At 38.2% G+C, this 13,469-nt stretch overlaps 1 protein-coding gene across 1 annotated transcript in view; it reads left to right on the top strand.

Moving 5' to 3' along the window:
- The window catches only part of SLCO5A1 (solute carrier organic anion transporter family member 5A1), a 206,858-nt gene that overhangs the window by 150,401 nt on the left and 42,988 nt on the right, over positions 1 to 13,469 (top strand). Inside the window, exon 5 of the mRNA XM_007947348.1 lies at positions 9,635 to 9,833. Within this exon, the coding sequence (XP_007945539.1) occupies positions 9,635 to 9,833 (199 nt within the window). The remainder of the gene's footprint in view (positions 1 to 9,634; positions 9,834 to 13,469) is intronic.

The following is a 13,469-nucleotide window of genomic DNA, read 5'->3' on the forward strand; positions in this document are numbered from 1 at the left end:
TGGAAAGTTGGCAGTTCAAACCCACAAAATACTTTGCAAGAGAAAGGTGTGGCAGTCCTAGAACTCCTATGGGACATTTCTACTCTGTCTGGTAGGGTTGCTATGAGTTGGAATCAAGTGGCTGGCAATGGGGTTTTGGTTTTAGATCCTTATGACTGATTACTCAACCCACTATGTTCTGGTTTTTACCTTCAAAACAGCCTTAAGCTTGCTCTTGGCATGATCTCCCATCACCTAGTTGCCTTATTTCAATTTTTATCTTACTCATCTTCTCTGAGGCATTTGATACTACTGTGTTTTCTCTTTGAAACTGTCTCTCCTTTTTTTTTAAAAATGTATCCCAAAATATTTTATTTATTTTTTTTATTATAAGAGCTTGTTTTACATTCAACGTAACATGTACATTTAGTTTCGTTCCCCATTCACCATGTCCAACCCTAACCCAGTCTCCTCCCCTCCCTACCCTGTAACCCTTCCCCTGTGCCCCTCTTACTTATGCACTCCCATTTGTCCTACATTTCCTCAGTTTGAATGTTGGTCCTCTGGTGTCCCATGGTCTATTTCTCTAAGGGATGTATTACCATAGAGTATGTGGGTGCATTATCCTGGGTTGAGTGTTCTGTGTGTACATCTTATTAACTATTGGGGGCTGACAGCTCACCCCTGGGGGTGAGTTTTATTCCAGGCACAGAATGTATTCCAAGGCCATAGTATTGGGACTCTCACCAGATTTCATCTGACCAGTAATTCTGGTCATTATTGAGTTTTTGGATTTTGTTTCATGTTTTCCCTCCCACTCTATCCAGGATCTCCAGATGTGATCCTTTCTTGAGTGGTTGGCATTGGTAGCCAGGCACCATCTAGTTCTTCTGGTCTCGAGGGCCATCGTGTCCTAGGGCTGATTGCTTCCAAACGCCCTTATTTATTTATTTATTTGCATTCTTCTTCACTTCCGCCACTAGGAGACCGTTAGCTGCATCTTAGATGGCCGCTTGAAAACTTTTAAGACCTCAATCACTACTCACCAATGTAGCATGTGGAGTAACACTTTTATGTATTTTGTTGTGCCAACTGAGTCTGGTGTCCCCCAGTACTATGGTCCTGTCTCTCCTTGGTTTTTATGGCACAGTTGTAATGAGAATAGCTACAATTGATACTGTGCCTACTATGTATCATGACTATTTATGTGTTATCCTAACCTGAAAGGTAGACATTTCCATGACAAAGTAAACAAATCTGATTTGGAGAGTTTAGGAAGCTTATCCATGATCACAAGACTGCAAAAGATGGAATGAAGATTTGAACTCTGTCCAAAGCCCACTTTTTTTTTTTTTCACCTTAAAACTTTTTTTCTCTTTTGTATTTCTGTGGTTGCACATTTTGAATTTTCTCCATGGACACATCTTATATGACACTCCATTAACAGGCATATTCTCCAGGACTTTGCCTTTGATCCCTTTTTTTCTTATTCTGTGTAGTCTTGCTGGAACATCCTACCTATGCCATGAATTCATCTACAGGTTATAAATCACCAAGCCCAGCTCTTCTCTGAGCTTCAGGTCCACATGTGTGTGTGTGATAATTCTACCTGATTTTCCCCTTGGCCCTTCACACTCAACATGTCTAAAATGAATTCATTGTGTTCTTTCCCCACACTCCTTTCTCCTTGTATTCCGTACCATAAGAGTCATCAAATGGTCCTTCCTCTCTTCATGTCTTCCTTATCTACCTCATCGTTCTGTCACTGTTGATCCTTGCTGTGACTCACCTGGACCTTTGCAGCTACCCTCCTGATCCCTTTCTCTGACTAGTTCTGACCCCATCTGAACTTCTCTCCCATTACTGCCAGAACTGATCTTTGTGGCACGTAGCTCTCATCATGTCAGACCCCTGTTTGCCTTCTTCAATGCCTCCCACTGCCTGGAGAGCCAATTTGAGCTCCTTTCCATGGTTCCAATGATTTTACTCTTCCTTACTGCCCCTCCCTCCTGGTTAGTCCCTCCCCAGGACCTTTCATGCCACACTCCCAGTAGTTTGGACCGCTCTCAAACCCCAGTTCTGTCCCTCGTGCCTCTTGTGCATCATTCCTTCACATAAGATGCTCTCTTTGTGTTGGCCCATTGGGAAGATTCTATCTTATCTTTCAGATTTCAAAGATTTTGCCTCATCTGTCAAAGGTCAGCTCAAACACTGGGTCTTCACTTTTGTGAAAACTCCCCTGATTTCTCCCAAGGAAGATCCACATGCCTCTTTTACTTTATTCCCCTACACTTAGTGGAATTATTTTGTTGTACTCTGATTATCTGTTATGGTCTCTGGGCAGTGCAAACTGCTAACCCACCTGCTGCAAATGGACAAGTTAGAGGTTTGTGTCCACCCAGAATTGTTTCAGAAGAAAGGCCTGGTGATCTACTTCTGAAAAACCAGCCACTGATGACTCTATGGACCAATTCTACTTTGACATACCTGGGGTTGCTAAGAATAACTGGAATAGACATAATGGTAACCACTTATTTTTTAAAAAACAAATTGTTTGTCTTTCCTTCAGATTGTAACGTTCCTGGGGATAGACATTATGACTTTTTTTTTTTTTAACTTTTTATTATAATTTTGGTGAAAGTTTACAAAGCCTTGGTTTAACAATTCATACACATTTTGTTTCATGACATTGATTACAATCCCCACAGCATAATTGCACACTTATCACTTCCTCCTTGTGCTTACTGTTTGTTTTTCTTTCTTATCCTTTCTCCCATCTGAACTTTATCCCCTGTAAATACTTACCTTTTGATCTGGTATGGTTGATTGTTCTAAGGGGTGTATATCTCCCTTAGTTATTGTTCACCCTGTGTTGTTGTTAGGTGCTGTTGAGTCAGCCCTGACTCACAGTGACCCTGTGTACGACAGAACAAAACACTGCCCAGTCCTGTGCCATCTTCCCAATCTTTGCTATGCTTGAGCCCATCATTGCAGCCACTGTGTCAGTCTACATCATCGAGGGTCTTCCCCCTTTTCACCAACACTCTGCTATACCAAGCATGATGTCCTTCTCCAGGGACTGGTCCCTTCTGACAACATGATCGAAGCAGACGAGACAAAGTCTGGCTATTCTTGTTTCTAAGGGGCATTCTGGCTGCACTTCTACCAAGACAGATTTGTTCATTCTTCTGGCAGTCCATGGTATTTTCAGTATTCTTCATGAACACTGCCGTTCAAAGGCATCAACTCTTCTTAGGTCTTCCTTATTCATTGTCCAGCTTTTGCATGCATATGGAGCAATTGAAAATAACATAGCTTGCCACAGGTACACCTTAGTCTTCAAAGTGACATCTTCACTCTTTAACATGTTAAAGAGGTAATTTGCAGCAGATTTGCCCCACGCAATATGACATCTGATTGCTTCCATGGGTGTTGCTTGTGGATCTAAGTAAAATGAAATCTTCGAAAACTTTAGTCTTTTCTCCATTTATTGAAAACCTTATGAATAGCAGTGAAACATTGCCTAATATTGTTCACCTTATAGGTCTGTCTATTGTTTGGCCGATAGTTGAGCCACAGGGGAAAGTCTAGTTGCAGACTTGAAGGGGATCTAAGGGCTGAAGTCTCAGGGGTTCCCAAAATCTTGGTCAGACAAGTAAGCCTGGTCTTTTTTTTTTTTTAATGATTTTGAGTTTTGTCCCACATCTTTCTCCCACTCTGTCCAGGATCTACTGTGATCCCTTTTAGAGCAGTCAGCTGTGGTAGCCAGCACTAGCTAGTTCTTCTGGTCTCAGGGTGGTGGAAGCTGAAGTTTGTGTCTTCCATTAGTTTTTGGATTGAGTCCAGGTGTCTTTGATTTTCGCCGCTTTTCTGTGCTTTGGACAGGGAGAGACCAATAGTTGCACCTCAGGTGACTGCTCATAAGCTTTTAAGAACCCAGCCACTACTCACACAGTAGGATGTAGAATGTTGTCTTTGTGAACCTTGTTTTATGCCAATTCACCTTGATGTCCCCTGAGACTATGATCCTGAACCCCCAAGTCCAGAGACTCATTCCCTCAAGGTGTTTGGTTCCAGCTAAGAAGCTTTCCTAACTTTCCTCCCCATATGCCCCACTGTGCTCATGGATATATTTGCAGCACATATAAACACATAGGTAGAAATATCCTCTGTCAAACCTATATGTATCTGTGGGTGTAGTCCCATTCATCTTCCCACACCTGTGTAGCTTACATGTCTATCTATATAACTCTTTGTAGGTTATGTAATTACTGTTATCGCAGGATTTTATATGTAATAGTGTTTACCTTTGTTGCTTTTTAATTCTTGTGCTCCTCCCAGTGTCTTCCTTTGCCTTGGCCATTTTGTGCTGACCTCCCCCTTATTGTATATTTCCCTTTCCTTCACCCAAATTAATACACAATATACCCTTCCTTACCCTTCCACCACTGATAACCTTAAATGTTTCTTTCTGTACATAAACCTTTTCTTGACATTTTATAGTAGTACTCTCATATAACATTGTCCTTTTGTGATTGACTAATTTCACTCAGCATAATGTCCTCCAGGTTTGTCTGTGTTATGAGATGTTTTGCAGATTTATCATTATTCTTTAATGTTGCATAGTATTCCATTGTGTGTGTGTACCATAGTTTGTTTATTAATTCATTCATTGATGGACACTCAGGTTGTTTCCAAGTTTTTGTTATTGTGAATAGTGCTGCCATAAACATGGGTGTGCACATATCTATTTGTATCACAGCTCTCATTTTCTGTAGAATATATACCTAGTAGTGATATTGTACTTTAGTCTTCAAAAGAGAAGGTATAATCCCACTCCTAGGTATATCCAGAGCTCTTTATAGGTATATATAGACTAAGGTGCACATGACCCAAGCCATGGTAATTTCAGTTGCCTCATATTCATTTGGAAGCCAGATAATGAGTAAGAAAGAATGAAAAAAAATGATGTGTTTGAATCATGGTATTGGTGAAAAATATTGAAAATGCTATGAACTGCCAAAAGAATGGCCAAATGTGTCTTGGAAGAGATACAGCCAGAATGCTCCTTAGAAGCAAGAATGGCCAGACTTCATCTCATGTACTTTGGTCATGTTGTCAGAAGGGACAAGTCTCTGAAGGAGGTATTAGGCTTGGTAGAAGGGAGGGTCAGTGAAACAGGGGAAAGACCTCAATGAGATTGACACAGTGGCTGCAACAATAGATGGGCTCAAACATAGTAACAATTGTGTGGATGGTGCAAGACAAGGCAGTGCTGTGTCTGTTGTGCATAGGGTCACTTTAAGTCAAAACTGACTTGGCAGCACCTAACAGTAACAACAATGGGATTGAAAGATCTTATGATATTTCTAACTTTTTAAGGAAGCACCATATTGTTTTCCACAGTGGTTTTACAGCCCCACCAGCAGTCTCTCCACATCCTCACCAGCGTTTGTTATTTTCCGAACTTTACTATGAATGCAGGGGTGAGATCATTGTTTTGATTTACATCTCTCTAATGGCTAATGATCGTGAGCATTTCTTCATGTGTTTGTTAGCCCCCTGGATTTCTTTGGTGAAGTGTCTATTTTCTCTGCCCATTTATTAATTGCATTGTTCGAGATATTGAAGTTTTCTATAAATTTTAGATTTTAGTCCCTTGTTTTTTATGTCATTGCCAAATTTTTTTCCCAGTCTGTAGGTTCTCTTTTTACTCTTTTGGTGAAGTCTTTTGATGCACACAAATGTTTAATTTTTAGCAGGTCTCAGCCATCTAGTTTGCCTTCTGCTTTTGGTACATTTTTAGTTATGTTTGATCATGTATTTATGCCCCTAAGTTTAGGGCTTAGTAAGTATTAGGGGCTTAATTATTATAGCCCATAAGTTTTCTCCTATTTTCTCTTTGATGATCTTTATAGTTTTAGGTTTTTCATTTAGGTCTTTAATCCATCTTGAGCTAGTTTTTACATGATGAGAGATATAAATCCTGTTCCATTTTTCTGCAAACAGATATTCATTTTGCCGTTACGTTTGTTAAAGAGAGTATATCTTTCCCATTTAATGGATTTTAGGCCTTCGTCAAAGATTAGTTATCCACAGGTTGATGGGTTTACTTCTGAGTTCTCAATTATGTTCCACTAGTCTATGTCTCTGTCATTGTACCATTACCAGGTTGTTTTGACTACTGTGCTTGTATAGTAGGTTTTGAGATCAGGGAGTGTGAGGCCTCCTACTTTGTTCTTTTTCTTAAGTAGTGCTTTGCTTATCTGGGGTCTCTTTTCTTTTTGTATAAAGTTAGTGATAAGTTTTTCCACATATTTAAAGAATGATGAGGGAATCTGAATTGGAGTTCCATTATATTGGTAGGTTGCTGTAGGAAGTATTGACATTTTCATAATATTAAGTCTTTCTATCCATGAGTATGGTATGTTGTGTTGTTGTTATGTGCCATCGAGTCACACCCGACTCATAGCGACCCCTCCTTGGGTTTCCGAGTCAGTATCACTATGGAAGTAGATTGCCCAACCTTCCTTCCGAGGAGTGGCTGGTGGGTTTGAACTGCCAGCCTCTGGTTAGCAGTCAAATGCCTTAGGCACTATGCTACTAGAGCTCCCTGAGTACGGTGTGGAAGTATAGTCTTCCATTTATGTAGGTTGCTTTTTTCTCTTGTAGTAGTGTTTCAGTTTTTTTTTTTTTTTTTTTTGTATAGGTCTTTCATATCTCTGGTTAGATTTGTTCCTAAATCCTTCATCTTTTGGGTGACTTGTAAATGGTGTTTTCTTCCTGCTTTCCTTTTCAGAGTTCTCTTTGCTAGTGTAGGAGAATCTGACTGATGTTTGTATGTTGATCGCGTAGCCTGACACTTTGCAGAATCCTACTATTAATTTCAGTAGTTTTCTTTTTGAATCTCTAGGATTTTCTATGTATAGAATCATATCTGCAAATAGATATAGTTTGACTTCTTTACCAATTTGGATGCTCTGTATTTCCCTTTCTTGATTTATTGCTGTGGCAAGCCCTTCCAACATAATATTGAATAAGAGTGGTGATAAAGGGCATCCTTGCTTAGTTCCCATTCACAAGGGGAATGTTTTCAGTCTCTCTCCATTGAGAATTCTGTTGGCCAATAATTTTGTGTATATACCCTTAATTATGTTGAGAAATCTGCATTCTACTCCTATTTTACTGAGCATTTAAAAAAAATCAGGAATGGTTGTTGGATTTTGTCATATGGCTTTTCTATATTGATTTTTTTATAATCATGTGGTTCTTTTCCTTTGCTTTATTTCTGTGATGGCTTCCATTAATTTTTTTCTCCTAATTTTGAACCATCCTTGCATACCTGGTGTGTATCCCACTTTGTCATATTTTTTGATACGTTGTTAGATTCTGTTGGCTAATATTGTGTTGAGAATTTTTGCATCTATGTTTGTGAAGCATATTGGTGTACAATTTTCCTTTTTAATGGTTTGGTTGCTTGGCTTTATTATTTTATTTTATTTTTAATTGTGCTTTAGGTGCAAATTTACAAAGCAGATTTGTTTTACATTCAGCACTTCATGCACATTTTGATTTCATGGCCCTGATGATCATACCCAACCATAAAAAACTCTCTTCCCTTCTCCTCCCTGAAACTACCCTCTCCCTCTGCCCTTCTTACCTATGCATTCCTGTCTTTCCAGCTTTTTCTCTATGTGAATGTTGCCCCTATGATGTCCCATGGCTGGTTGATCTACGGAGAGCATCTCCCTAGAGTAGGTGTGTACATCTCCCTGGGGTTGGAGTTCAGCTTGTAGGCCTTTCTACCATTGGGCTGAGAGCCAATTTATGGAAGTGAGTCCATTTCCAGGTCTGAGGATAACCCATCGTCATAGTGTCAGAGGTTCCACCAGTCTCTATCCAACCAGTAATTTTGGTCATTTTTGTGTTTTTGAATTTTGTTTCACATTTTCCCTCCCTGGATCTCCAAGTTTGATCCCTCTCTGAGTGGTTGGCATTGGTAGCTGGGTACCATCTAGTTCTTCTGGTCTCAGGATCATGAAGGCTGAGCTAGTTCTTCTGGGTTCATGGTCATGAAGGCTGATTTCCTCATGGTGCATCATATCTTAGGACTAATTGTTTCCAAATGACTTTGATTTTCTTCAGTCTTCTTTCCTCCAGACAAGAGAAGACCAATAGCTGAATCTTAGGTGGCTACTCAAAAGCTTTTAAGACCCCAATCACTGCTCTTGGTTGCCTGGTTTTAATATCAGGATTATACTTGCCTCAGACAATAGGTTCAGGAATATTCTATCCTTTTCTATGTTTTGGAAGACTTTGGGTAGAATTCATGTTAGTTCTTTTCTGAATGTTTGATTAAAATGTGATGATTGTTTTTTAACTTTTTATTCTGCTGTGAAACATGCACAGGGAATTGCATAAAATAAAAATTGGAAGTAGCAAATAATTATAAAATGAATACTTTTGAACTATTACCCAAGTCACATATTTCAGCACCACAGGCACCCTCTGTCTCCTTTCCTGATCCCCTATCCCACACTTCCTGGATTTTCTTTGTAGCTCTACTACTTTGTATGCATCTTTAAACAATATGGCATAGTTTTACCTGTTTTAAACTTTTTAGAAATTCAATAACATCATGTGTATTTTGTGTTTTACTTTTATCATTCAACATAGTGTTTGTGGTTTCATCCACATAGTTGTGTACAGCTGTGGTTCTTAATTTTTATTGCTGTGCAGTAATGCTCCATTATATGAATATGTTGTTGTTGTTTTTTGCCATCGAGTAGGCCCCGACTCATAGCGACCTCTCCTTGGGTTTCCGAGGCAGTGTCACTACAGAAGTAGCATTGCCCAACCTTCCTTCCAAGGAGTTGCTGGTGGGTTTGAACTGCCAGCCTTCTGGTTATCAGTCAAGTGCCTTAGGCACTATGCTACCAGAGCTCCTATTATATGAATATACTACAGTTAATTTATCTATTAATGGAAGTTTGGTTTATTTCCAGTTTGGGGCTGATGATAATGCTTTTAATGTTGTTCCCCATGTGCGTGAGTTTTTCAGGGTATACAGCCAATAATGAAATTGTCTAATAATACATGCATGAAGACATTATGTACCATACAATGTCAAACTATTTTTCAAAGTAGGTGTAGCAGTTTACATCCAACCACCCAGGTTGAGAATTCCCATTGCTCTGCATCTTGGCCACAGTATGATATTGTCAGACTTTAACTTTTTACCAACAGGATTGATACGTAGTGGTATTTCATTGTGGTTTTAATTTGTATTTACTGTTTGGAAATGAGGTTGAACCCCTTTCCTATATGTATTGGTTATCTTGGTTTCCTCTTTTGTGAAGTGCTTGCTGATTTTTCTAATGGATTGTTTGTCTTTATTATATTTCTTTGTAAAATTTCTATATGTATGCTGAATGTGTCCTTTATTGACTGTATGTGTTGGAAAGAACACTATACCATAAAACATTAAAAGTTATAAAATGCAAAATATGTTAACACACTGAAGATTTATTGATTATATTTAGTTTTTACTCTTTACCTAAGTGCTAATGAGTAAGTACAAACAAAATAGTTTTGAAAGACAAATAATTGTGTGTAGTACTTAAAATTAACCCTGTCCTTCCCTTCTTCTCCCCAGGTGTTATTATTGTCCCCAGTGCTGGTGTTGGTATTGTCCTGGGAGGCTACATTATAAAAAAATTGAAACTTGGTGCAAGAGAATCTGCAAAATTAGCAATGATCTGCAGTGGTGTATCTTTACTGTGTTTTTCGACCCTATTTATTGTTGGATGTGAAAGTATTAATCTAGGAGGCATAAACATCCCTTACACAACAGGGTAAGTACAGTTGATGAGCCATTTCATTTCATTATAATTTAAGCAAAGTACTGAAGTATTTATATACCACTGGCTCTGGTAGAGTAGTGCCTAAGGCATTTGACTACTAACCAGAAGGCTGGCAGTTCATACTACTAGCTACTCCTTGGAAGGAGGGTTGGGCCATCTACTTCCATAGTGATACCACCTTGGAAACCCAAAGAGAGGTCTCTATGTGTCAGATCCAACTCTATGGCAGTGGGTTGGGTCAGACTTGTGCCTACCTATTGCCCAAATTGTTCTCACTGTGCTTTGAGCCTGATTGCACACTTGCATGGCAGAGGTCATGGTCTCTCATTCTTCTGTCTTTTTCAATTCTTATAGAGTGTCTTCCATAGCATTTTGATTACAACAGGTGTAGAGAAAATTCTTGATGAATCAGTGAAAACATTTCTTTCCTAAAGTAATGTTTTGAATAGGTAATATAATCACATAGTTTAAAAAACAAATTCATTGAAAATACAGTGATACACAATGAAAACTCTTATGTTACCCACATTCTCCATCCACCTTCTTTCTCTGCCTCTCCTCACAAAGGCAAGCAGGGGACACTATTTATTTATTTATTTAAATGTACTTTTGTTGTGGTGAAAACATACACACCAAGGCATTCATCAACATAACATTTACAGGTCAGGGACATTGATGACATTTTTCGTGTTGTGCCACCATTATTGCTATCTTTTTCCAACATATCCCATCAATGCACAGGGGACCACTTTTACTAAATTCTTTCTTATTTCCAGAGTTACTTTATGCAAACATAATAAATTATGAATATATATTTTTAATTTTCCCTGTTTTATATCCAAAAGATAGCATTCTATACAAAATTTTATGAACTTTCTTTTTGATTTTTTTTTTTTAAGTAAAATGTAGCTTAGAGATTTTTTTGTATCAGTAATAATAATAAACAGAATCCTAGAAAAACCAAAATCACTGCATGGAGTTGGTTCCAACTCATAGTGACCCCACAGGCTATAAATCTTTATGGAAGCAGACTGCCCCATCTTTCTTCCACAGAGCAGCTGGTGGATTCAAACCACTGACCTGTTGGTTAATAGGCACATGCCTTAAGCACTGCACCACCAGAACTACTTAATGAAGAGAACAGATAATTTATGTGCTAGGGATTCTTCTAATAGCTTTATATGTATTAACTCATTCATTTCTACAATAATCTCATAAGGTAGATGCTGTTATTATTCCAATTTTCTAGAAGTTAAAACTGAAGTAAGTACATGTCAAAGTTAACCAGTGGTGTCCTGATGAATGTTTAAAAAATGGGTCTCCAAGAAAAATTTTGTCAATCTGTAGCATTTGCCAATTTTTGTGGTGTAAATACTCCCACCATAGTCAATTTCAAGTTGCCAACATGAAGACACTGAACATTGAGTTGGAGGAAATTGGACACCCACACCATTGCATAGTATTTCCATCATATAGACATAATAGACATAAATAACCTAGTATATAGATACTATTAGATACATTAGGAGCTCCAGTAGCATAGTGCCTAAAGCACTTGACTGCTAACCAGAAAGGTGACAGTTCAAACCCACCAGCCACTCCTTGGAAGGAAGGTTGGGCAATCTACTTCCATAGTGATAATGCCTCGGAAACCCAAGGAGGGGTTGCTGTGTGTCAGGTCCGACTTGGTGGCACATAACAACAACAACAACAACAACAACATTAGATACATTGTTGTTGTTACTTGCTCTTGAGTTGGCTTTGACTCCTGGCAAACTTAATGAAACATTGCCCAATTCTGTACCATCTTCATGATTTTTGGTGTGTTTGAGTCTATTATTGGTATGTTTAAGTCATCATTAGATCTATATTAGACATAGAAAAGAGTAAAATAATTAGAAGGTGATGTTTTGAGTCTTTATTATCTTTGTTTTTAATATACTTAATAGTAAATTTATATAATTCTTAATAATATCTGTACTGTAATTAACAAGTACTTGGCAGCCTCCAGCCTAGTGCTGCAGAGAACCTAGGACTTAACCCCAGGCTGTCTGGCTACATAAGCCAGGCCTGTAATCACTGCTTTTTAATCATGTTAAGGCATTCCATTTTATTCCATTTTGTAATTTAACCAGTCTCTAATTGATGGCCAGTTGGATTATTTCTAATTTTTAGTTATTGAAAACCATGTTGCAGCAAATAACTTCATGCATTTATTATTTCTTTTGTGCTCTGTTTGTTTGTAGGATAAATTCCCACAAATGGAATTGTAGTAAATATTGACAAATTGCCTCCACAGGTGTTGTACCAATTTTTACCCCCAGCAGCAATATATCTGAATTCTGATTTCTCCAATGCTTTGCCAACAGAAGGCAAAGAACTCTTCTTTGATAATTATATAAACCTTAACTTTTATTTTTTATAAACAAAGGTTTAGTGAGGAGCCACTTATTCCACAGGACTTCACTGCCAAGTGTGTGGTGCTTTAGTTTCCTTTCTATTCTTGGTTGGATTTTATGTTATAAAACACTCCATTTGAAATTTGACTAAGAAAAGCTTCAGCCTAGAATGCCAACCTACAATGTTACAGCAACCAACATACCAACTAACAGATATCAAAAACTTATAAATCCAAGTTTATTTAGATTATACAATACAGTCATTTTTCCTGACAATTATTTTTCTACCAGAAAGCAGGCTGTGTGTATGTGTGTAAGGTGACAGCATGTATGAGGTATGTGATATAGGAAATAACCTTTAAAAAATTGAAGGACAGTACAGAATAGCAGTAAGAACTCAGGCTCTTGAGTTGAATCTGAATTTGAATATTGCCTCTGCTTAACCATTTTATTAATTCTAAGCCTCAGTTTGTAAAATGAGGGTGATGATAATAGTACCTACTTAGACTTTGAAAAGGGAATACATGAAGGTCAATATCCTAGGTATTAGTGAGTTGAAATGGATTGGTATTGGCCATTTTGAAACAGCAAGTTACACGGTCTATTATGCCAGGAATGACAGATTGAAAAGGTGGCACATTCATGGTTGCAAAGAACATTTCAAGGTCTATCCTGAAGTACAACACTGTTACTGATTGGATAATATCCATATGCCTATAAGGAAGACCAGTTAATATGACAATTATTCAAATTTACAAAGCAACAACTAATGCCAAGATGAAGAAACTGAAGTTTTTCCCAACTTCTGCAGTCTCAAATTGATCAAACATGTAATCAAGATACATTGATCATTACCAGTGACTGGAGTGAGAAACTAGGAAACACAGAATCAGTAGCTGGAAAATATGGCTTTGGTGATAGAAACAATGCCAGAGATTGCATGATAGAATTTTGCAAAAACAACAACTTATTAATTGCAAATATTGTTTTTTAACAACATAAATGGCTACTACACACATGGCCCTCACTGGGTGCAATACACAGGAATCAAGTCAACTATATCTGTGGAAGGGGCTGTGGAGAAGCTCAATATCATCAGTCAGAACAAGGCCAGGGGTTGACTGTGGAACAGACCATCAATTGCTTATGTTGTTGTTGTTGTTGTTATGTGCCGTCGAGTCAAACCTGACTCATAGCGACCCCTCCTTGGGTTTCCGAGGCAGTATCA

Source organism: Orycteropus afer, unplaced genomic scaffold, assembly GCF_000298275.1.
Source record: "Orycteropus afer afer isolate SDZICR_OR568_19922 unplaced genomic scaffold, OryAfe1.0 scaffold00181, whole genome shotgun sequence".
In the NCBI taxonomy this organism is placed as follows: Eukaryota; Metazoa; Chordata; class Mammalia; order Tubulidentata; family Orycteropodidae; genus Orycteropus; species Orycteropus afer.